Source organism: Kogia breviceps, chromosome 11 (assembly GCF_026419965.1).
Source record: "Kogia breviceps isolate mKogBre1 chromosome 11, mKogBre1 haplotype 1, whole genome shotgun sequence".
NCBI lineage: Eukaryota > Metazoa > Chordata > Mammalia > Artiodactyla > Physeteridae > Kogia > Kogia breviceps.
In genome coordinates this window covers 62,207,125-62,230,390 of record NC_081320.1, presented here as the reverse complement: position 1 = coordinate 62,230,390, position 23,266 = coordinate 62,207,125, and the positions used below count along the sequence as shown (strand labels likewise).

Below are 23,266 nucleotides of genomic sequence, written 5' to 3'. Positions count from 1 at the left end.
TGTTATAGCAAGAGAGGGTGACACACCCAAGTGCCCTGTCAATCAACCCACTTATACAGCTAGAAAGAGGACAGACTGCTCAAGTAGGGCAATGCTATATTCGTTGACTAATGCTTCAGAAGGCACCCCAGCTCCTGAAACAGCAGGTCTTTATATCCTGTTAAACAATATCTTCATGTGAGACTGCTGTGATCCTGGGCATGGAAAGCCACATCTACTGCAGAGTTCAACAGTGCTTTGGGGAAGAAATTAGAAGCTTAGCGCATTTCTAACTGGCTTAAGAAATTTCTCCCTTCATGTTCCTCTGTTATGTGGAACTACATTAAGATATCTAGTGTGCCTTTATACAAAGATTTCTAAGAGCATGTGTTCCTATTAGCTACTAACATTCAAAAATTTTATTTTGGATATTGTTCCATCAGATGAATTAGAAATAAAGTTAATCTTGTGAACTTTGGGTGTCATTGCCTGTATGTAATATTTACAGGTTCTTCCCTAAGCCTTCTAGGCTGTTGGGTTCCTAATGCAAAAAACACTGAAGTATCATAGCAAAAACCAGCAGCGAGAAATGAAAAGCAACAGGGACAAGCAGATAAGAAAATACAGAACATACTCTGATAAATTAGAGGTCATACTCTGTTATCACGCATACTAAAGAGTTCTTTTGTGGTAGCTGTGTAGCATTTAAGCCAGAAGAATGGTTTAACAGCTACAAAACCAGACAGGGCCACTGATGGATATCACTCAGTTGTGAGACTAAGAAAAATGAAATGTAAGAACAGACCCACAGTACCTTACAAATGGCATTTTGCCATTTTCCCAGATCTGAGAATCTTAAGCCCTCTCTAAATCATAATGTCAACATTTAGGCTTATTCTCCCTAATAAGAACTTATATATATTCTAAGACTTCTTTTCCCAGTTCTTGATTTCTGAAAGTCAGAGAAATATGTGGTACAGCTGGATTTTCTACCTCCTCATACCAACTTTGACTTTTAGTGTATTCCTCTTAATATTTAGACTGGTCTATGAAAGAAGAAATAAGTAAATGTCTCCTACATGGTCTGATATAGCCCGTAAATGGTATTGAGAAAGTTCCTTATCCTCTAGTGAAGAAAAGCAATTTTGATTACTACTGCATTCTAACCTCATTTTCAATGGACTTCAATCTCTTTCCTCTACTTGTAATTGGAAGGCAGGAAGTTTTTTTTCAATTAGAAAGATGGGGTTTGTCAACTGCACACAAATTATTTAAGATTAAATGCCCTGGAACTGCAAAGAATAGGCTGAGATACAGCTGTTGAATCAAGGCCAGCCTCTTCAGTTTCATAAAATGTAAAACCTCTTACATAAAACAACCAGTTTTTTTCTTTTGTAGACAAATGAAACACTATGGATTTGAACTAGAAACCCTAAAATAACCTTCCTCCTTAGTAAAATTTTGTTTCAGCTGTCAGCAATTATTTCTTAGAAGAAAGTACTCATGTGGTCAGATTCATTGTGGCAAGAGAACCCTTGGTGGTTAAGATACTGGGCTTTAATTCCTGGGTTCAAATCCTGGCTTTACTATTAACTAGCTGGGTAACATTGGGCCAGGAGCGTAACACCTCTGAGCATCGGTTTTCTCATCTGTAAAATGAGTATTTGTAAGAATAAGTGACATAATATATGTAAGTCTCTTAGCACAGTACCTGGCACAGAGTAAGCATCCAGTAAATATTAGCCCTTATATTATGATTGTGTCATTATCTGTTATCTGGTAAAATCTGCATAATATGATATATTTAGAAATACAGAGATCACAGAAATTGTTTCTCAGCCATATGAGCATAGGAAAGTAGTTGAGGTAGGTGTGAGAAAGAGTAGAAAATAAATTTATTTTTCTTTCCTAGGACAAAATATGGCCAGGGAACTAGATTTATTATAAGTGATGTCTTGAACCCTATAGGTGCTTTGTCAAAATCACTGCATTTTCTCCTAAGCAATGTCAGCTTCATTCTCAGAGGTTTATGCATGGCTACGTGTAAACCAGTGGGAACAACTAAAAGGAGGTCATTAACTTGAGGAGGGCACACAAAAAGAAAAAGCCAAAGGCACCTGCCCAGAGGGAAAATAGAATTTAGGGGACCACTATCTGTTCAGTGCAACAGCATGGTGACAAAGCCGCTCCTGGAATAAGAAAACTTTAGATATCACTGAGGTCTCAAAATGACATTTTAATCTGTATTTTAATGATTCTAAGAGATGCACTTCAACTAGAATGTCTTAAACCCTTCTTTTTCTCCCATAATGCTTGTGACAAAGAAGGGCCACAGAAACTGTAAACACAAGCTGACACCATGTGGCCTAAAGCAAGTCAGTCCTATTATCTGTAAAACGAGGTCACTGGACTGTAAGGCCCCCAAGACGACCTCCAGCGCTAAGGACTGACGACCCCAAGTTTAAGGTAGGATCGAGAAGACACGCATTAGGCCATCTTGTTAAAACATTCTGTCTGTGGGTTTTTATGATGGATTTAATTTTAGAGCCATTAAAAACAAAATATCATCAATGTTTCTAACACTGCAAATATCTTTAAAGAGTATGAAATCTCTGTCTTGGTGGGGCTTTTTTTTCCTGTTCTTTTTAAAAACTATCTCACATCTCGGGAGATTTATGAAGATTTTTGGTCGTCATCTACAGAGACCTTTATAATTAAGCCATTACATTTTTCTGATATGTTTAATGTTCTAAGCTTGTCTTCTTTCTTCTTTCAGCTGTACAGACACACACCCCTCTCACCTTGTAGACATTCCTCTGGCTTCTTTCTACCCACACACTGAAGCATGTCACTGCTCTGACAGCCATTTCAAGAGGAGAAAGGCAGGCAGAGGTTAGATTTTAGGAGATTTCAACTTTATGAAAAGTAGGTAAGAGGATGGGAGGGAGGGAGGGAGGGAGTACATTATGACCTTTGAAAAGAGTAGAGGTTTGTCTCCTCTTCATTTTAAATGCTTAGCTCTAAAGAGATGAGAGGACAATTTTAAGAGGGAATCGAAAGGACTTCTTCATATCAATGGCTGCTCTTTGCAAACCCCTTTGCCCAAAATTTATCTAAGTAAAATCTCTTCTCGTGTATCTCAAATACCTGTGATCTGGGGAACTGTACTTTGGGAGATATTCCTGGTTCAGGAAACATCCTCATGAGACTTCCTATCCAGTGAAATCTGACAAGAACAAACTTGAAAACCTGTCGGTATGGCCCAAGTGTAACTCCGAGCCTGAGTGGATATCACCAGTTGAAATCCAGACATCCTACAGGATGCAGTAGGCACAGTAGTTTCATTGTATCACTTAGAATAAGACCATGAATTTCTCCACTGCCGGCAGTACTTCCTTTTAAACCTAAGCCATCTGTGATTTCTAGTGGATCCCTAAATACCGAACAGAATGGAGAGAAGAGCAAAAGTATAAAAATGTCCAACAAAGTTTAAGGTGATGAGCCATTAGTTAGGACATTTGGAATTGATCCCCTCACATGTTCTTCTCTGTCATTTTCTAATCCAGCACATCTATAGTTAGATAGTGTCATTTTCAAAGATAGGGCTAAACTAATTGGGCCATATAATTCTGGCCTAATTAACATTTCATTTAAATTTTTTCCTGAAGTCTTTGAAATCCAACTGGTGACTTGCAGTGACTTCAGTGAAAATAAATGGTTTGTTGGCATCCTCCACACAAGAACCCTTCAAACACTTCCAGACTGTTATGAGTAGACTTGTGTCCCCCACCCCGCCCAAATTCATATGTTGAAGCACTAACCCCCAGTACCTCAGAATATGCCTGTATTCAGAGATAGGGCTTTTAAAGTTATGATTAAGTTAAAATGACTCCCTTATAATAGGCCATAATTCAATCTAGCTGGTGTCCTTATAAGAAGAGAACACACAGAAAGACACCAGGGGCATGCACACAGAGAGAAAAGACCATGGGAAAACTCAGAGAAAAGGCAGCTATCTGCAGCCCGAGGAGACAGGCTTCAGAAGAAATTAACCCTGCTGACACGGTGACTTCAGACTTCTCTTCTCCAGAGCTGTGAGAAAATAAATTTCTGCTGTGTAAGCACCCTAGTCTGTAGTATTTTGTTATGGTGGCCCTAGCAAATTAATATAGAGATAATTTAAAACTATTTAAAATCATATATTGCTGGCTTATTCACAGACCTTTGATGTTAAGCAGATGTGATTGTATTTTGCCACTAATTGCCAAAAAGTCTAGAAATGAGTACTTTGGATTTGCATTTTAATAAAGTACTACATTAGTGTCAAACTCATATCCATTTTAATTTTGGTTAAATAATACATTTTGTCCTTTTCTGGATTTGCTGCAAATCATAATCTGCACCACAATTCTGATAGTGAAGCGCAGTTATAAAACGAACTCTACCAATTTATATTTTGTATTATTTAAGTTAAAAGATAATGATAAAATTGATTTTAGTATGAAATATATATATTTAGGCATTGTTCCATTATGTCTATAGTACAATTTTTACAAAAGGAACTATTTAACCTTTCATATCATTAAATGAAATTTCTCAAATTAATAAAAATTATGTGATATTATCATTTTCTTTAGTTTGTGGTCCCCTGTAGCTTCATTAACACAGATCACTGCAGTACTATTAAAAATTTTGCAAGAGGGAGGAGATATGGGGATATATGTATACGTATAGCTGATTCACTTTATTATAAAGCAGAAACTAACACACACTGTAAAGCAATTATACTCCAATAAAGATGTTAAAAAAAAAAACAACTTGACAGAGTGTGGGGATCTTTCCATGTCAGTAAATACATAAAATCAATTTAAATTATTTTAATCAGTTTAAAAAAAAATTTCATGTTGGTGTTAGAGTCCGAATTTATTTTAAAAGTTCCCATGCCAAAAAAAAAACTACATAAGATAAATCTCTACTAATGTTAATGGTTAAATTAGGTGAGATTCTTTTATTGAAATATACTGGTTTTCTTCAATTTACCAAGTATTGTGAGATCACAAAATGTTTATTGTGCCCACTTCCAAAACTCTAAAAACAAATGTTAAGTCCCAGAGGACAGAGTCTATATTAGTCATACAAATTTCTATTCTTAGAAACTGCCTGAGGAATCTTTTAAAATAAACACAAAAATTATTCTGCAAGACGGTAATTAGTTTTTTGGGACTTCTTACATAGTCATGCCAACAACAACAAAGAATAGCAACTTTCACTGTTAACTTGAAATATTTATCATCTGCTCAAAACTGGATGGGTGTCTTGTTCTGTTCTCTTTCTCTTTGGGGACTTATCGCTAAAGAATGATGCCAATTCCAAGCCTCTGTGAAACAGTCCTGCCATAGGGTGACATCCTCCACTGAAAGTGCCCAGGGACAGTGAAAGGCCAGGCAAGTGGATAACTGTACCAACTGGTGCTAAAACAGAAAGGCTTGAGCTCTATATGCATACAATCATCTCATCTTCTATTTCCTGAGAAATTAGACACAGCTTTACCACTCCGATCTGTAGAGCCAGACTTCAATATACCTTTCGGCCTGCTTTTTACTTGGGAAGATGCTTGGTAGAAGGGAGTGGAAAAGCTTTGTCAGTGCCCTTGACTTTTGCTCTCTTCTAATGTTCCTGGGACCTGCAGCCTTAAGAAGAGCCAAGCCTTCATCCTCAACACCAGTGTCTTTCCATCTCCACTCTCCATGCCATAATATAGTCCAAGCACCGTCTGGACTGCTTTATCATCTCCTACTTTAGCTCCAGACATTCATTCTGGCTCCCTCTCGTTTATTTTCCACACTTTAACTGGAGGGGTTATTTGAAATAATGTGTTTCTGCCAATAGACTGTAAGCTCATGAGAACAAGCATTGTTCACCGCTGTATTCCCTGCAGAGGGCCAGGCACATGGGAGATCTTAAAGGAATTTTTTTTTGCTTTTTTTTTTGTTTGTTTTTTGGCGGTACGTGGGCCTCTCACTGCTGTGGCCCCTCCCGTTGCGGAGCACAGGCTCCAGATGCACAGGCTCAGCGGCCATGGCTCACGGGCCCAGCCGCTCTGCGGCATGTGGGATCTTCCCGGACCGGGGCACGAACCCGTGTCCCCTGCATCGGCAGGCGGATTCTCAACCACTGCGCCACGAGGGAAGTCCAAGGAATGTTTTTCAATCAATTACTAAATAAATTAATGAACTGTACCCTCTTAGACACTTGTTTCTTCCACTATCTCTTGTCCTTCACCTTACCATACCGAATCTCTCCACCCTGGACTCTTTTATCAGTCCTATCTCATGCTCCCAGCCTCTTCTTCATGATCCAGACTCACTGATTCCATCCTGCACTTCCTTCGAATGCTGCTTCTTGCAGGTGAAAATAGGTACCCACAACAGTGATTGTTTTTCTCATCAATACATTAGGAAAATAGAAGAAATTTCATAATAAGTTTATATATGAAGTCAATTCTCTTCATGAAATTTGACACAATGGCTCTGTGCTAACTATGTGTAGGGACATACAACGATTCTAGTTTGGATAGGAAAATGGGGAGTCAAAAAAGTCATAAGACTACTAATCTTGTTTAGGAAGTCCTTGGGCATTCTGAGGAGAAACATCACATATAAGCTCTTAGACATATGTAAATGCATTATATGCTTAATATTTCAATCAAAAATAGACAAACATGAAGGAAAAGAAGGCCTATGCTATAATAACTTGGTATTCAATAAAGTTTATGCTGAAAGAGGTATATGCAAGCCATGTTTTTCTTTTTTTTTAGCTGGCAGTGTAGTACACTAAACAAACCTCTGAGCTTAAAAAGCGTGGGTAAAGGGTCCCAGGCCTGTCACTAATGACACATAGAACCAGAGATACTTTGACTAGTCTTAAAACAAAAAAGATTTTAGGTTGCCATATTTTTGCATTTGATGACTAAGACATTTTATCTCATGACAAAGTAAGGGTCACAACATAGCATACTATCAAGAATACACAGCTTTTTAAACACTTTACACTGTCACGATAACTTGGGTGAAAATTATAGCACATGTAGCTGACATATTTCTCACCAAAAAAGAAAAGTCTCCTTTTAACAGCCCCAAGAGAAGAAGTTTCCAGTTTGAAATTTGTGAAATCCTGATTTTCTAAATATTTAATCTATAAGGCTATTAACATTTATGGAAAGAGATGATCAAGTCTGTCAGAGTTTATGGGAGTTAAAAAAATCCCAGGTTCAAGTCTCAGTAATACACTCAACTCAAAGACATATTACTTAAACTTTCCAAGTGTCATCACATCTGTCAAATAGGGATAAATTATGAGATTATTTTTAAGAATGAGATGTAATTTGTGTTAAGCCCCCAGGTTCTGGTACATAGTTGGTGTTAACTCTATGATGGCTACTTTTGTTTTTATAGATTACACAGAATCACAGACCTGTAGAAATGAAAAAGACTTTATAGCTAGAGTCTGGTCTAATTCCCAACCTATTAAGGATGGTTTTGATAACCTTGACATGTTGGTCTCTCGAGTGCCACAGTATTAGAAGAGAGTAGGAAAGGTACCATGGCTCATTAAGAGTTTAAGTAAATTATCTCATAAAACTACTATTGTTCATGTTATTTCCTTTTAAAAGGAAATGAAAAAGTAAAGAGAGAACATCATCACACATTATGGGCAAATACAATAGACCTTCTTGTTTTGATTTGTTTTGGTTTGGCTATACATTGAAATACTCTAATTGCATTCAATCATTAAACTTAGTTTTTCTAGTAAATGGCTTTTAGGTGTATTCAACACAAACAAATAACAGGAAAGTTCAAAGTATGAAACTGAAATTACAAATACAGCAAAGGAAAATAAACAAATACCTATAATCCTTGGTTTCCTATTGCAGCGGCAAGAAATTGGAACATTATGAAAGCTACTTAGAAAAATGTAAATCAGGAAAATCAGATTTTCAAAAAATGTCTATATGCGTAGAAACAAAAAAATAAAATATAAGAAATAAGATTCCAAAATGAAAAATATCAGACCTGAGAGAAAGGCATTTGACTCTACTATACAGCTCTCTCCATCCTCACAAATTCTACTCCTTCTTTTTTTTTTTTTTTTTTTTTTGCGGTATGCGGGCCTCTCACTGTTGTGGCCTCTCCCATTGCGGAGCACAGGCTCCGGACGCGCAGGCCTAGCGGCCATGGCTCACGAGCTTAGTTGCTCCGCGGCATGTGGGATCTTCCCGGACCAGGGCACGAACCCGTGTCTCCTGCATCGGCAGGCGGACTCTCAACCACTGCGCCACCAGGGAAGCCCTCTACTCCTTCTATAGTCCATTTTGGGGAGCCACTGAAGAACTGAGAAGCAGGAAGATATATAATAAAAGCAATTTTAGGAAGATAAGCATCTAGGCTGTACACCTAATGGGTTAACATAATGAAGAACATAGATAGTCTATAGCTGATAATAGGAAAATTGTGATAAAGGTCTTACATAACTGAAACAATGCAAGTGCAGATGGAAAATGATGGAAACTGGGGAATCATTGAAGGAGGAATTACTGGAAACTAGTGGCTACCATTGGATTTAGTGCTTTAATGGGATAACTAGAAAGATTTTGATATATGGGGTAATAAGGTGAATTACATTATTAATAACATGCTAGGAATGTCTGAGGGTAAGATGGTTTGGGGAGATATAATTCAGTTATAGAGTAAGAATTCATTTGCAATCAGGAATATAAATCTTTGTAAAAATGAAACAGTTGTGCTCATCACTACCTATTTGCTCAGAATATATTAAAATTTAACAGGAACATACCATTAGCACCAGTTACCAGTCTTGTCTAGGTGGACACTACTAATTTCACTTTATCATCATAGATTCAGAAACGTGCTCAAATTCTCCTGAGAACCCAAGGGAACTCAAGCTGGAAACCTATGGGATGTCCCTAACTCTAGTCCATGTTGAAACTGCGCCCAAAAGCATTCTTTTGTCATAGATATAGATATCTCTTATATAGATATCTATCCCTTAGTATAGATATCCCATAGTATAGATATCCCTATACGATCCCATAGTATAGATATCCCTTAGAAACTGCCCCCCAAAGCATTCTTTTGTCGTAGTATAGATATCCCTTAGAAACCCACAAATTCTGGAAGGAAGTGGTTCTGATTGTCCTTTCTTAATTACTCCCTCAGCTTTAGTTAGTAGGATTGTTACGAAGTTATCATAAATACCCCATCACAAAGAACAAGACCAATTTTTGTGCTATTTTGGAATCTTTTACCACCTGTGTTCTTGGGTTCATTCTCTCTCCTGTATGGAATGGCCCTATCACCAACATATGTCCATTCTAGACCAGACTCAGATGTTACTTCTTTTAAGCACTAAACGTGTGTATTCTCCTATCTACTTCATATCTCTTCCAACTCTCATATTTACCTTTTGTGCTATGTAGTCTTACATTTCCCATACAATTCATGCTTCTCTCATGATTTATCTTTCCTCCCAAATTATACTTCAAACTCTTGTACGGTAAAGACTATATTTTTTGCTTCTCTGTCCCCCACCACGTTTAGCCCACCATGGGACAACCATAAAGTGTGTCTTAATAGATGCTCATTGATGGATCACAGGCGTAATGGAGGCTTTTGGCCTCCATTAGCTCCTTAATGTAAAATGTGTTAAAGAAATGGATAGGTCTAAGACTTCGTCTACTGTTAGCACTTTAAAGAATTTTATCCATTTTCTGATGCTTTTAAAAAAATTTCTAGTCGCTTACCTTTTTTCAATGCTTTCTAATTCAGCATGAAATAAATATTTGAGAAAAATATCTTTAGGCAGGCAGAAAGTGAAAAAAAACTATTTTGAACCCCAAATAAACATAATTTATGATACGTGAAACTTGATTAAGCAAAAGAAGATATTAAGCATAGATTTATGAGCGACTGAGATTATGTTGATATTTTAAGATACTTTCAGTAGGAAAAAAAGGTAATAATTTCATATCTGGTTAAAATTATTTTTAGCCAGAATTATTTATTTCAGAATTATTATTTATGTAATAATATTTAATTTTATTAATTTACTTAATATATTCAGCTTCGCCACCTGAACAGGAATAAACCCAGCCAGCTAGCATAATGACTAACAGATTGATTCTAGTTTCTCCAGGTAAGAGACGAGCAATAGTCTCAATTCTATCTGGTAGTCTTATAGGTAAAGTGACAAATATTCTGGACTGCCTAGGGCAGTGTTGGTATGTGTGTGTTATGCAGAAGTAACTATTAATAGTGTTTCTTTTCTCTCTCAGAATTGTGCCTATATGACTAGTGTTTACGGTCTCCTAATTATAGGGCACCATTGTGGGGAATTGAAGATGGAGACTCCCCTGATGGTTAGAGCCCAGACAAAAGGTAAGGTGTTCGGTATGAAGGAAAAGACAGCTCATTCTTTAGGGGACATCCTCTGTGTCAGGACACATGGCTTGCCGACCCATGCACAGATTGGATTCTAGCTTCCACTCATCCCCTCTGATGGGATATTGGTGAGTGCCTATAGTTAACTCACCAGTAGTAACTGTGTAACTATATGCAGTGGCCTGTCCATCAGCTAGCATGGATTCCCTAATGCTCACTTGTTAAAATTCAAAGGATCTCCAACACCTGATCCACATTCCCAACCTCTGTGAAATCTTCCCTGACTGCCACACAGTACTCATTTCTCCAAATTTAACCAGAAAAGATTTTCTGTGCCACTCATTTACGTTGAACCCAGCCCTTCCTCAGTGATGTCTCTGTAGTGTTTTGGCTCAGGGTGGGTTTGGAGGGGATGGGGCAATTACACGATGGAGGTTTCCAGAAAGACTTATCTCCATGTGTGTGAAGCCAAGTCTGGTAGCCAAGACAGGAGACATTTGTTCTCAGAAGGAAATGCACATTAATATGGGGATATTAGTACCTATTGCAATTATAGAATTGCAAAACTAAACTACTTTGATAATTAGAGTGAGGCTAACACTTACTGAGTACTCACTACTTACCATGTTTTTATTAACTACTAAGTATTTTGAAACTAATAACTCATTGAAAATTCAAACTACCCTAAGAAGTAAGTACTGTCATTAACCCATTTTGCAGATCAGGAAACTGAAGTACAAAAAGAGGTCAGAGAACTGAGCCAGAAGTCACATATCTATGAAGTATTGTAACTAAGATTCGAACCCAGAGAGTCGGACTCCTGAATTTTCTCTTAACCTCCACACTATCCCACCTTTAATCTTGTGGTAAGTCTATAGCCTAAGTCTAAAGTTTGGTCATTTGATGTGTAGTCTATATTTCCTATCACAATTTTAGTGTTTAAGAGGGGTATGCAAGTTGGATTTGGCACTCACTTCTGTATTTAGGTAAACAATACCCAGGGAAAAAAAAAAAAAGAATAACCAGAAGAGGAGGAGGGCATAATCCCAAGGGAAAATTCCCAAGGGACACTTGAATGTTCTTTCAAGTTCTGACCAGATGAAAGAATAACCATTGGTATCAGGACCTTAGCACAACAAAGGTGCAATCGGGTGGGAACCAGGAAGAAATTTTTCTGATTTTTTTTTTTTTTTCTTACCGAGACTAAGAATAAATAGTGTGTAGACAGCATTGCATAATACTTCAGAGCACGGGAGTGAGCTTTGGGGTATGTAACCTTGGCAAGTAACCTAATTTCTCTGTGTTTAGTCATCTATCCCAAGGAGATACTACAAGCTGCCTTATAAGATTTTGTGAGCGTTAATGAGAAAATGTATGTAAGAAAACCACCACAGTTCCAGTATGGAGTGCCCAGCATAGAATACCTAACTCACTGTTGCTGATTCTAGATCCTACCAAAGCCAGGAATTGAAATAAGCTCTGTGAACATCTGAGATTTGGGGTGAGTTCTCTTTACCTCTTCACCCCAATCCTTGAGCGACACCATTTTCCTTATTGAATCAATGTGACGGATTTAATCTTCTATTTGAACTTCACTTCCATAAAGCACAAGCCTCATCTAATTATCCCCAGGTCTGTTTCCTACTGTGATCACCACCATCCTGCCCCTCTTTTCTGCAAAGCAAACCTTTGCATTTTAAAAAGCTTCTATTTGTTTGTTTCTCCTCTAATCAGAAAATACACCCTCATCCAACTCCTCTGCCAAACTGAGCAATAAAAATAATAAATGAGACAACTGAAGACTCCACGTGGACTTCTAAAATGCTCCAGAAGGTGAGCCTAAAAAATTATTGTGGCATGCTATCAATTAGTTGACTGCGTAGAAAAATGAAGCTAAATGTCCTTCTATTCTGTCCAGTTTTATATCTCATATATCTAGCTAAAATACTTCATTGCTTCATTGGAAATACATATGGTAATATCTAGGGAGACTTATGTTAGGTATATTCGTTTCTGTTCTCAACAGTCATTTTAAATGTTCAAGCCACCAGTATAGATAATACGCTCAAGATGACAAATTACTTCAATAATACTTAACTTGAGGAAAGTTAGTCTCAGATTTCCAGGATGGGGGTGGGAACCTTAGATGCTTTCTAATGCAGTAAAACTCATAAGGCTAAAAACAAAACAGACTTTTAAATGTTTAACATGAAAGTCTTTCTTTGAGAAATAGTCAACCCATGAGGCTAAATCTGACACAAAATATTCACCATAATTTAAATTTTAATATATGGCCTATTTAAAAGCTTCATACTTCAAAAGGTTTTCACATTTATTATGTCATTCTGTCTTAATTAAGAACTAACTAAAATATTAGATTAGGTTACATCTTTGGATTGTTACAGAAATTAGATTTATATTCCTTAGGAATAAATGTACTTTCCTAATAACCATATGAACATGTTAATATACAGTTTAGTCACAACAATTATATCTAACTTAGTTTTACAAAGACATGAGGTTTTGTGGTTTAAAATATTTTTTTCTGGAGTAATGTTATAATATACAGAATTGAATAAAAGGTATTTCAAAATGAAAATCATTTAAAGTTTTAACTTGGGCTTCCCCGGTGGCGCAGTGGTTGAGAGTGTGCCTGCCGATGCAGGGGACACGGGTTCGTGCCCCAGTCCGGGAAGATCCCACATGCCGCGGAGCGGCTGGGCCTGTGAGCCATGGCCGCTGAGCCTGTGCTCCGCAACTGGAGAGGCCACAGCAGTGAGAGCCCCGCGTACCGCAAAAAAACTTAAAGAAAAGTTGTAAAAGATAGTAATGAGAGTTCTACATAACTTACATCTAGCCTTACTGTTAACATCTTCAATAACCATTGGACAATTACCAAAACTAAGAAATTGACGTTGTTACTACACTATTAACTAATGTAAAGACTTTATTAGGTTTTACCAGTTTTTAACTAATGTCCTTTTTGTGTTCCAGGATCCAGTCCAGATTCCCACATTGTATTTGTCATGATTAGACTGAGGTCACGAATTTTAATTGAGAATACAAAGAATACCAGAGAAATAAAGCGCCTCTCTCAGCACATCATATCAGGAGGTATATGAGGTCCATATTTCTTTTTTTCGTTTTTTTGTGTTTTTTTTTTTTTTGCGGCATGCGGGCCTCTCACTGTTGTGGCCTCTCTCATTGCGGAGCACAGGCTCCGGACGCGCAGGCTCAGGAGCCATGGCTCATGGGCCCAGCCGCTCCGCGGCATGTGGGATCTTCCCGGACCGGGGCATGAACCCGTGTCCCCTGCATCGGCAGGTGGGCTCTCAACCACTGCGCCACCAGGGAAGCCCCATATTTCTTATTACTCGTGATGTTTAACTCAACCACTTAGTTAAGGTGATCTGCTGAGTTTCTCTGTGGAAAGTTTCTATATTCCCCTTGCAGGAGACACTTTTAGATTACATAAATTACTAGCCTCTACTCAAACTTCTACCCACTAATTTTAGCATATATTGGTGAATCTTGCCTTCAACAATTATTACTTTGAAGTTCTAATGTTGAAGTTCTACTTCCATCACCCTTCTACATTTGGTACTGGAATTCTTCTGTAAGAAAGAGCTGTCCCCACTCCCACACATACCTATCTATCTGTCTGTCTATCTATCTATCTATTCAATCACTTAATATCAGTATGTGCTCACAGATATTTATTTCACTATTGGGTTTATAATCCAATACTATATTTATTTTGTTGCTCAAATAGCTCCTTCTGGCTAGTAGGAGCTCTTTCAGATTGGTTCCTGTGTCCTTCTGCCATGCTTTTATATCAGGGGTCAATAACCTTCTCCATGAGTTCTAAAGTTTCCTCTATACATGCAAAGGGCTTTATTACCTTGCCCTCATAATAATAAAAAGTAATCTTTTCCAAAGGTGACAGATGAATAGTCATTTTTGTCTTGACTGCATTGGACACTGTTATTTCACCATCACACTTCATAATCCTCAGATGACTTACCAATAGATCTATCCAAATGAGACCCTCAAATCAGGCACTTAGATTTTAAGGATATTTATTATGCAATGCACCAATGTTAGAATTATAGCAAGCACAGTATCAGTGGTCAAAATCCATTTATTGGAAGGATTATGACATTCTTGTAATCGTATTTGAGAGAACAATTTTTCTAAATTGGAAGTACAAAAATTGGGCTTGCTCTGTTAAAGAAAAAGAATTTTACCTGAACTAGCAGAGGCTACATCCAGGGCAACATCAGTGGTTAGAAGGTTATTATTATTAGAAGGTTAATAAAGGGCAGTTACATTTCATTGGAAGCTTGCTTCATTTGGGTAGGAGGAGGTTCCTCCTCATATGTTCATTAAATAGACTTTATTCTTACCCCTAAATTCTAGACCTCCTTAAGAATACCCAGAGCAGAGGTTCTGCATTCTAATTCAGAGGTTAATGGGCCATAAGGATGTTGAGGCACAACCCCTAAAAATCATATGCATCACTGAGTGTACATGCAGATATCTGTGTATTTTTCTAAAGATAAGATGCCCTATTGATCAGATTCTTATAGAGGCAGAGATTCAAAGGAAGTTAAGAAAAATTGATCTAGATTAATCTAAAACTACAGATAGTTACCTAATTTTTGTACTTCATAAAGAACTTCAACATTAGTGTATGAAATTTTTACCTTTTTGCTATTCTGCTACCTCTTGAACAAACTCATTGTTTACTAGGGAAAAAAATGACATTTAATACCAACTAATTCCTGAGCTAACAAGATAAGAAAAGTGGGTAGACAGCAGACAAAGGGAAATAGTATGAAAAGTACGAGCCTTACTCATAGGTGGTATTCAAATGCTCACATTAAGGGTTGAGAGGAAAAAAAGCAAATAGTAGAATTTTTTTAAAAACACAAAAATACTAGTTATTATGAGTATTTATCATAAAAATATATAAATATTCCTGGGCAGTTTAATAAAACCTCTTGACAAAATAGGGATCAGAGTGTTTGAGAAAAAATTAAAAGAAGGGCCCATCATTAAGTTGGGAACATGGCTGATCTCCCCTTAAACTCAGGTTATTATAAACAATGTTACAATAAAGATACTTTTAGATAATAAATTATAAAAGCATTGTCACAAAACTATAAATCTCTTCAAACAACCAAACACCTGCAAGTTTCCTGAAAGCCTAATATCCTTAAAAATGTAATTTCTCTGACTTTTAGCCTTTACCTATTTCTGAAAACCTATTTCTATCTCAACTCCTAAAAACTAAATTTTCATTTATAGTGGCAACTATTTCTTTTTGTATCTGACATAAGTGATTCATTGTTTTTAACTAGTAGGTAGATTCATTATCCTGATCAGTACTTTTGAAGAAAAGTCCTTGAACCCAATTCCTCGGTCAACATTTTTGGCTACCTTTACTTAAAATTTATGTTAATGCCATTCTCTGTTTAACCCAAGTATTTTTCAGGAGTGAAATCAACACCTCCCTTTATTATGATAAGAATTTAAATCTCTAAACAAATTGTAATTTGGAAACAATGACGGGGAACAAGAAGATAAAGGGGGAATCTTCTGGAAACCATGAAGAAGGGCTGCCATTTATATATATTTATATTATCTATGTTTGCCAGACTGTGTAGTCTAAATGTTGCCCATCAAACCATGAGAGAACTTTTCTCTTTCTTTTATCAGGAAATTTAAAATCCTAATATGGTTGTGTTACAGTAACTGTAAGAATGCTTTGATATTAAAAAAGAAAAAAAAATGCAGGTCACTGAGAATATATAAGAACAAGTGAGAAGTCTGAGAATATATCATTTCTTTCTATCTCCTTGGATACAATTTCTCTGAAGCTAAGCATTTTAGGTAGATGTATTTAATATACTGCTCAATAAAAAGTTCATTATGCGTCATCATTAAGAAAAGCCCCCAAAGTCTTAGAAAAACTGAACACTGTGAAAGAAGATAATTAAAATGGAAAAAGTCAGAGTTTTAGTCACTAATTCTAATAAAGCTATAGTATTTGAAGTTTCAGATTTCTCATAGTATGAAGCTTTACTTTGCATAATTTGGATAATTTGGATTAGTAAACAGTTAACTATATCAAATAGAAAGCCAAACATTTATATATTCACATAAATATTTATCCATGCACCTATGTATGCTTTGGCTAAAAAACAGGAGCAACAGACAATGCTTTGACATTGAAGTTAAATGAGGAAATGGGATTTATTCAACAATTATTTATTAAGTACTCTATTATGTGCCAAGTCCTGATAATCATGTCTTCTGTTGGAGCCTACCCCAAACTTGTAGTTTATTTAAAGAATGATTCACATCTTCTGTATGGCTTATCAGTTTTCATAAGTGAGTTAGATTTTCACTACCTTAATTTGTAGGAGGGAAACAAAATTCAGTCACACTCTTCCCATATCTCTACATTTAACTAAGACAGGGGCAAGTCTTCTATTACGATACAGTTTTTCACCCGAATAATACTTAAGAATTCTTATACTTGAATCCTCTAATGAACCATTCCTCTTCTAGCTACTGAAATCAACTAAGTTTCAAGTGATGTCACTGAGAAATAAATATAAATTAGTAAATATATAAAGTTTGAAATCATGTCAACCTAAAGGTTGACTGCTGCAGGAACAGTAAAACAGTATGATTCATAATGGTTTCCTTAATTTGTTAATAAAGTTTTTAAAGTGAGGTTACAGTGCCTACTAATAAGTAATACTATTCAAAAAATTATTGATAACAAAAAACTATGGTTTTTGTAAGAAACTTATTTTTATTCCATGTGTAACTATTTTTTAACATTCATACGATAGTTTTGTGTGTATGCGTGTGTGGGGGGGTCAGCAGAAGCAGTAGGCTGTGACATGGGCTAATATAGACACCTATGCCTGATCAGGTAAATCATAATGTTCAGTTACGAAGAATATACCTTTCTATGTTGAAGGATACACCTAATGATCTCTCCTCTGTTTGTTTTTTGTCTCCCAGACAGTATAAAGGAAAGCACACAGAGCCAGTAGACAGGAGTTTCCAAGTGTAGTTTTGGCTCCGCCACTAACTAGCATAGTGATCCTGATCAAATCCATTAGCCTCTCAAAGATTCCATTTTATTGTCTGAAAAATGAAGGAGCTGGAAGAGAAGATCTTTGAAGTTCCTTCCCTCCTTCAAATTCTATGATTATAAATGAGGTAGATTTTTCTCAATTATATCATCCACATAGTAAAAATTCAGTTAAAAAGAAATAAAAATAGAAAAATCCTCAAACCAATGGATACTTTAATACCATATAGGAAACTTTCAATGATGGAGTGGCTTAAACACATAATAATTAATGACCTGAACTAAAAATCAATCAATCAATTAATCTAAACTAAGTATGTAGAATTTAAAGGGAAATCATCAATATGACTTTCCCTGAGCCCTGAAATATTTGAAGCCTTTGAAGATGAAAACAAAGTCAAGATTTAGAGATAATACCCAAAAGATCTTTGAGCCAAATTGAATGGTCATGCAAAAAGCATTTACACCCTCTCCATGAAGTCTTTCCTTGAGTTATTCCTCTTTCTTTCAAATCTTCCATCCCTAAACTATCTGCTTTGTTACAACACTCCAGATCACCATTTTCTCTTTTCTTTAAACTCTAATAGCAACTAAACCCTGTACTACTAACTTTGAAGCTAATCCGTTTTATGTGACATTGGTAGGTTTTCAAAATCCTTCTTTGCCTCCCAAATAGACTAAAGTCTTAGTAAAAAGCAACTATATCTCTGACTTCTCTACTTATTCCTATCACAGGTTTCCATTTCATTGTTACCTAATGCAGTCTAGTGGCCACACTGCAGCATCAAAACATTGAATAAACAATGGTTACACTGAGAGAGAGGGGGGAACTAAAAAGTAGAAATGACTCTCCTTTTACTCAGTTGTTCACTAGGTCTTCTAATGTATTCTGTATTCAACCTCTTTATTTTCTCACACCCTCACACCTTATCTTAGGCCTTTATCTTTTGATACCTGGGCTTTTTAATAGCTTCCTAATTATTTTCTGTCTCTACCTCTTCCTGCTAATCCCATTAAAATGTAATCTAGCCTTTCAAGCCCCAAATCAAATTTCCTATATTTTTTGTAGTCTTGCTAGACCACTCACTCCAAAATGGCTTGTCTTCCTTGGAACCAATTTTCCCTTTTTATTTTTCTTATTCAGAAATTCGCTGAATATGATATGATAACACTTGTATTTTCCCACATTGTATATTTTTAATCTTGAACATTTTTTACGTATCTCTGTAACCAGATGGTAAGCCTAGGAAGTTCCTTTAATATAGTATATATTTATTGATTTGATATGTTAACTTGACAGGAATAAAATGAATATTTGACCTTGTACAGAAAAAATAACATCTTTTTGGCATTCTGTGGTAGACAAATGAAGTCAATGGTTTATCCTTGAAGGTAACCATGGTTTATCTGGAGAAATCTTTAGTCTGGGCTAGTAAAATAATGTTAGCTTTTGTGGATTAACGTCATGAGAAGACGAAGTCTATGTCTGTTGAGAAAGAAAATTTTGCCAACTGTAATTATGAACAAATCAGGGATTAATGATGCATTATATTCTAGAGCTTTAACTGATAAGCACCAAGAAATGGCTTTCTCGACTTTAAATGGTTTGCAAAATATTATTTCTATACTTTGCTCAATGCACAGAAAATAATGAAAACTGGGTCTGCTATTCAGAAAATTCAATATTTATTCTAACATGTGAATTGTTGAGTTATGAGAATATTTCATACACTCCAGAAGAGCATAAAATCTACCTCTACTAATTAGTTTCTCTATGAAAGCCTTCCAGACAATTATAGGCTAATACCACTGGTCAATGCTTTAGGTACTTTTCATTAAAGGTATAGTGTTGCTACCAGATGAATTGCTTCATATAAAAGCACTTACCACGAAGTCCTATAATGGAAGGTTAAGTGCTATACTTAATTACTAATTTCAACACCTATTACCTATATTTTGCAGTTCAGGCACTTAAAAAGGAACCAAATGTAGTCCGTCGGTTTCCACTTTCCTGATTACAGGATTTAGTGGTAAAAGCATTAGTCCATCTGTTTTTCTAATGAATAATAACCAAAAACAAAAAACTTTTAAAATAAAAATAGTCATACCACAAACCAATATAAAAGAGATATGCTAGACACTTCTGTTGAGCTCATACATAAGATCACTTTGTTCTAAAAACTTTAATCTAGATGACACATACTTGTAAATTTGTATTCAGTCTTCACGGCATTGTTGCAGATGAAGCTCTGAGAGAAAAAGGTATTTGAATTTTCATGGCTTATTTCCTACCTCAACATCATGCTGAAATGCACACAGAGCAGATGATTAATAAAATGCTTGATGACAACCATGGTGACTCCCCTGAGTTCTTTACACATCGATCGTTAACTTTTTATATGTATATATCAAAATTCCTCACAGCTGCTCTGATTTTCTCAAGGGCAGATTCTGTGTTTTACCCTTGCTTGTTTCCTTCAGAATAACTGCAACTTTGCTCACTTTTGATTTATTAATAACATCTAAAATACTTTTTGGTGAAAGGACACTTAGAATCTTTGACTAAATATAAAAGGTGGCATCTAAATTGAGTATTACTGAAGAGTTGTTCCTTAATTATCATGATTTTGTCAGCTTCTGATTTTTTAATATATTTTACATTGTTTCGTATACTGAGCATCCACTTAATTGGTACATAAGACATCATATGTGTTAAACAACTATTAGTCTAGAAAAAAATATAGAAATATTTGTTGACTTAGCTAATTAACACTGCTCCATTCTCAGCTACTGACATTCAAATTGGACATTAGCATAACACAAAAAGACAGGGAACATGTCTTTTTTGGACTATGCCTAGAATATAGTATCTGGTATGTGCACAGTTAAAGGGTTGTTAGTCAGATAAAATGTATTAAAATAGTGAGGTATAGAAATTTTTAAAAAACATAAAATATTTATCCAAGTGCATTAGTGAATTAGAAAACGAGGTTCTGATTATCTATGCTTGGGAAATGCATACTATATTTCTCTTCTAGAGATTCATTATGGTATTAATATAACAAAGTACAAGCATAGATATTTTTAACTTAGTTAACCCAGAACTTCCCAAACTAGCTTGAGAGTGGGACTTCCTCTCTCCCCTCATAAGTCACCATTAACATTCTCTAGAATAGGGCTCTTAAAGATACTAGTTTGGAAGTATGATAAGAGTGAAAAGTTACTAAACTAAGATAATTTTAAAGAATTAACTGGTGAATCAAAGTTAGGCTTCAAGAGGCAACTGCCACACTGTAATAGTAACAGGATTTATCATTTTACATGGTCAGGTTCACTGTTCACGGATGACAACATCCCAGGAGCAGAGTCTAGATCTCATCCTACTTTATATCTTCAGTGGTGTCCAGTACAATGACTTCCTCTCAGTAAATACGTATTGATTAATCTGGATTTTAGGAAATTCACCAGTTTACGTTTCTGTTGTTTCACTAAGGCTGCAGTTATCATAAAAATTACATTTCTACTAGGATTAAGTACATGCAATAAGGGATTAGCAGGGGCTATGTAGCACTGCATACATATTTAAGTTGCTTTCCTTCCAGATCTCCCATTCCTTAGTCTTATTAAAGTTGGTAACAGAAGGTGTGCATTCTTGTAATTATAGTTTAAAACCGGGATAATTCTAAGGACATCAATCCACCAAATATTTATTGAGTGTGTACTATTTGCCAGTATTATAAAAGGCACTGGGCACATTATTAATGTGCTTGCTTTTGAATTTTGTCATAGAGCAGGGTTTTTTTTTTTTAATTACATTTAATTCAGCAAATATTTGTAAAGCACCAGATTTATAGAATAGGTTTGAGATGTGGCTTGAAGATGTAGATGCTGTAAATTATAAAAGGTCCAAAAGGGTATCACAGACATTTCATTCCATAATTGTGTGTAAATAGTACTAAAAAAATTGATCTTTATTTAGTAAGTTAGTTACTTCCTTGAATTATTTCTTTCAAGAAACAAATACTGTAATAGAGAAACTTATATATAAATTTTGGTAATCATTTTTATTGTGCAAAATAAAAATTTCTTTTTATATTCTTTCTTTATACTAATCTTATCTTTCTATATACAGATAAATGAGACTGATGTTTTTAGTAACCTCTTTTGTACTAAAATATGGAAAGGATAATAATTTCAGTAAAATACCTTTGGACTTTTAATTTGGATTTTACTTTAAAATAGTATTTTAAAAATTGAGAATATATGCAATCACAAGTAACACTGGTTTAAGTTTCTAATCTACTGCCTTTGTTTCAATAACAGTACTGACAAAACTCATTAATGATGAATAGGGTAATTTTTATTTTATCAATAATAGCTTGACATACATTTTATAGACTTGAAATGACTAATACTACTAGTGTCACAGAATCTTTGCGAAACCCCATGGTTATATGACACTGAAAAAAAATTTCACTTACTTACATGTTCTTATAACTGCTGTTTTATGGTACTATATATATTGTTCCTTTACTATTTCTCTGTTTGTCCCATGGTCCTCCTGAAGCTTTCATGAGTTTCAGCTATGTACCACCATCAAAGGAACTCTCCTCCTATTTTCTTTCAGAGAAAAGTTGTATGATATTCCCTCTCTTAGGTTTAAATTTTAACTTTGTTACTTTTGACAAAGCCTTTCCTTTGTTCAAATGCAAGGATCCAGTTAACAAAGAGCTTTGACATGTTGTGCCTTTTATGTGTGCATTCTTCTGGTTTCACTGATGTCCGGAATTTTGCAAACGATAACGTGTGCCTTCAAGTTCTCCTATAAAATGCCATTTGTACACTGTATCAAGAACAGTTTAGGACAGCATTACATTCACATGACTCTAAAATCTGATAAATACTTGATGGTTTCTCAGAAAACCCACAATTGGGTGAAACGGACGAAAACAATGCTTCGTTTTCCAGTTTGTTTTTCATAAAATCTTCCCCCGATACACATTCACTGGCTTACCTGCAGGGTAGCGCTCAATCACTGGCCAGCTGTCCACCTGTAACGTGGCATTGCCACCACTCCTCGTGAAACGGACTACATGGTATTTCCCATCGTTAATGATTGCATTGGACTCTTCAATGGCGATGTCATCTGTCCCAACATTAAATTTAACTCCGATTTTTCCTTGATGCTGGAGGGGAGGAGGGGAGTAAAAAGAGTTATATGAAGTTGTGCTGATTCATCAACATTTTAAAAGAATTACATACAGGGTATTGCTCAAAAACATGCTTCAGAACAACAGCTGCTTTCCTCCGATTTTACTTCTGAAAAGCTCCGACAAGGTGCTTGACATTTGGATAAATCTGAAGCATCTCTTTCATGGATAATTGATATTCCAAAAGACATGCTTTCAAGAGAATGGAGCTGCCTTCTTCCCAGAGGTTGCCATAGACAAGGCGCACAGCTGCCTGTGTTAAAGGATATACTTTCATGTTCTTTAACATAGCTCCTTTAATCCACGCCTTCCATTTCACAATAAAATTGAGGCTTGAAATTCTCCCTTTTAATAACTGGTGAAAACAGAGCAATTTAGCTTATTTCTAAATACAAAGTGGACAAAAGCTCACAATATAGAAAATCACTCTGCAGGGTATGGGCACACAGACAGGCATTTAATGAGTACAATCATTATTCACACACACAAAAAAATCATCATATGAT

The 23,266-nt window shown here is 35.8% G+C and overlaps 1 protein-coding gene across 37 annotated transcripts in view; it reads right to left on the bottom strand.

The window, feature by feature from the left end:
* The window catches only part of NRXN1 (neurexin 1), a 1,120,317-nt gene that overhangs the window by 153,491 nt on the left and 943,560 nt on the right, over positions 1 to 23,266 (bottom strand). For all 37 annotated transcript variants that reach the window (XM_059078706.2, XM_067007609.1, XM_067007621.1 and 34 more), the window contains one exon: positions 22,565 to 22,736. In XM_059078706.2, the coding sequence (XP_058934689.1) occupies positions 22,565 to 22,736 (172 nt within the window). The remainder of the gene's footprint in view (positions 1 to 22,564; positions 22,737 to 23,266) is intronic.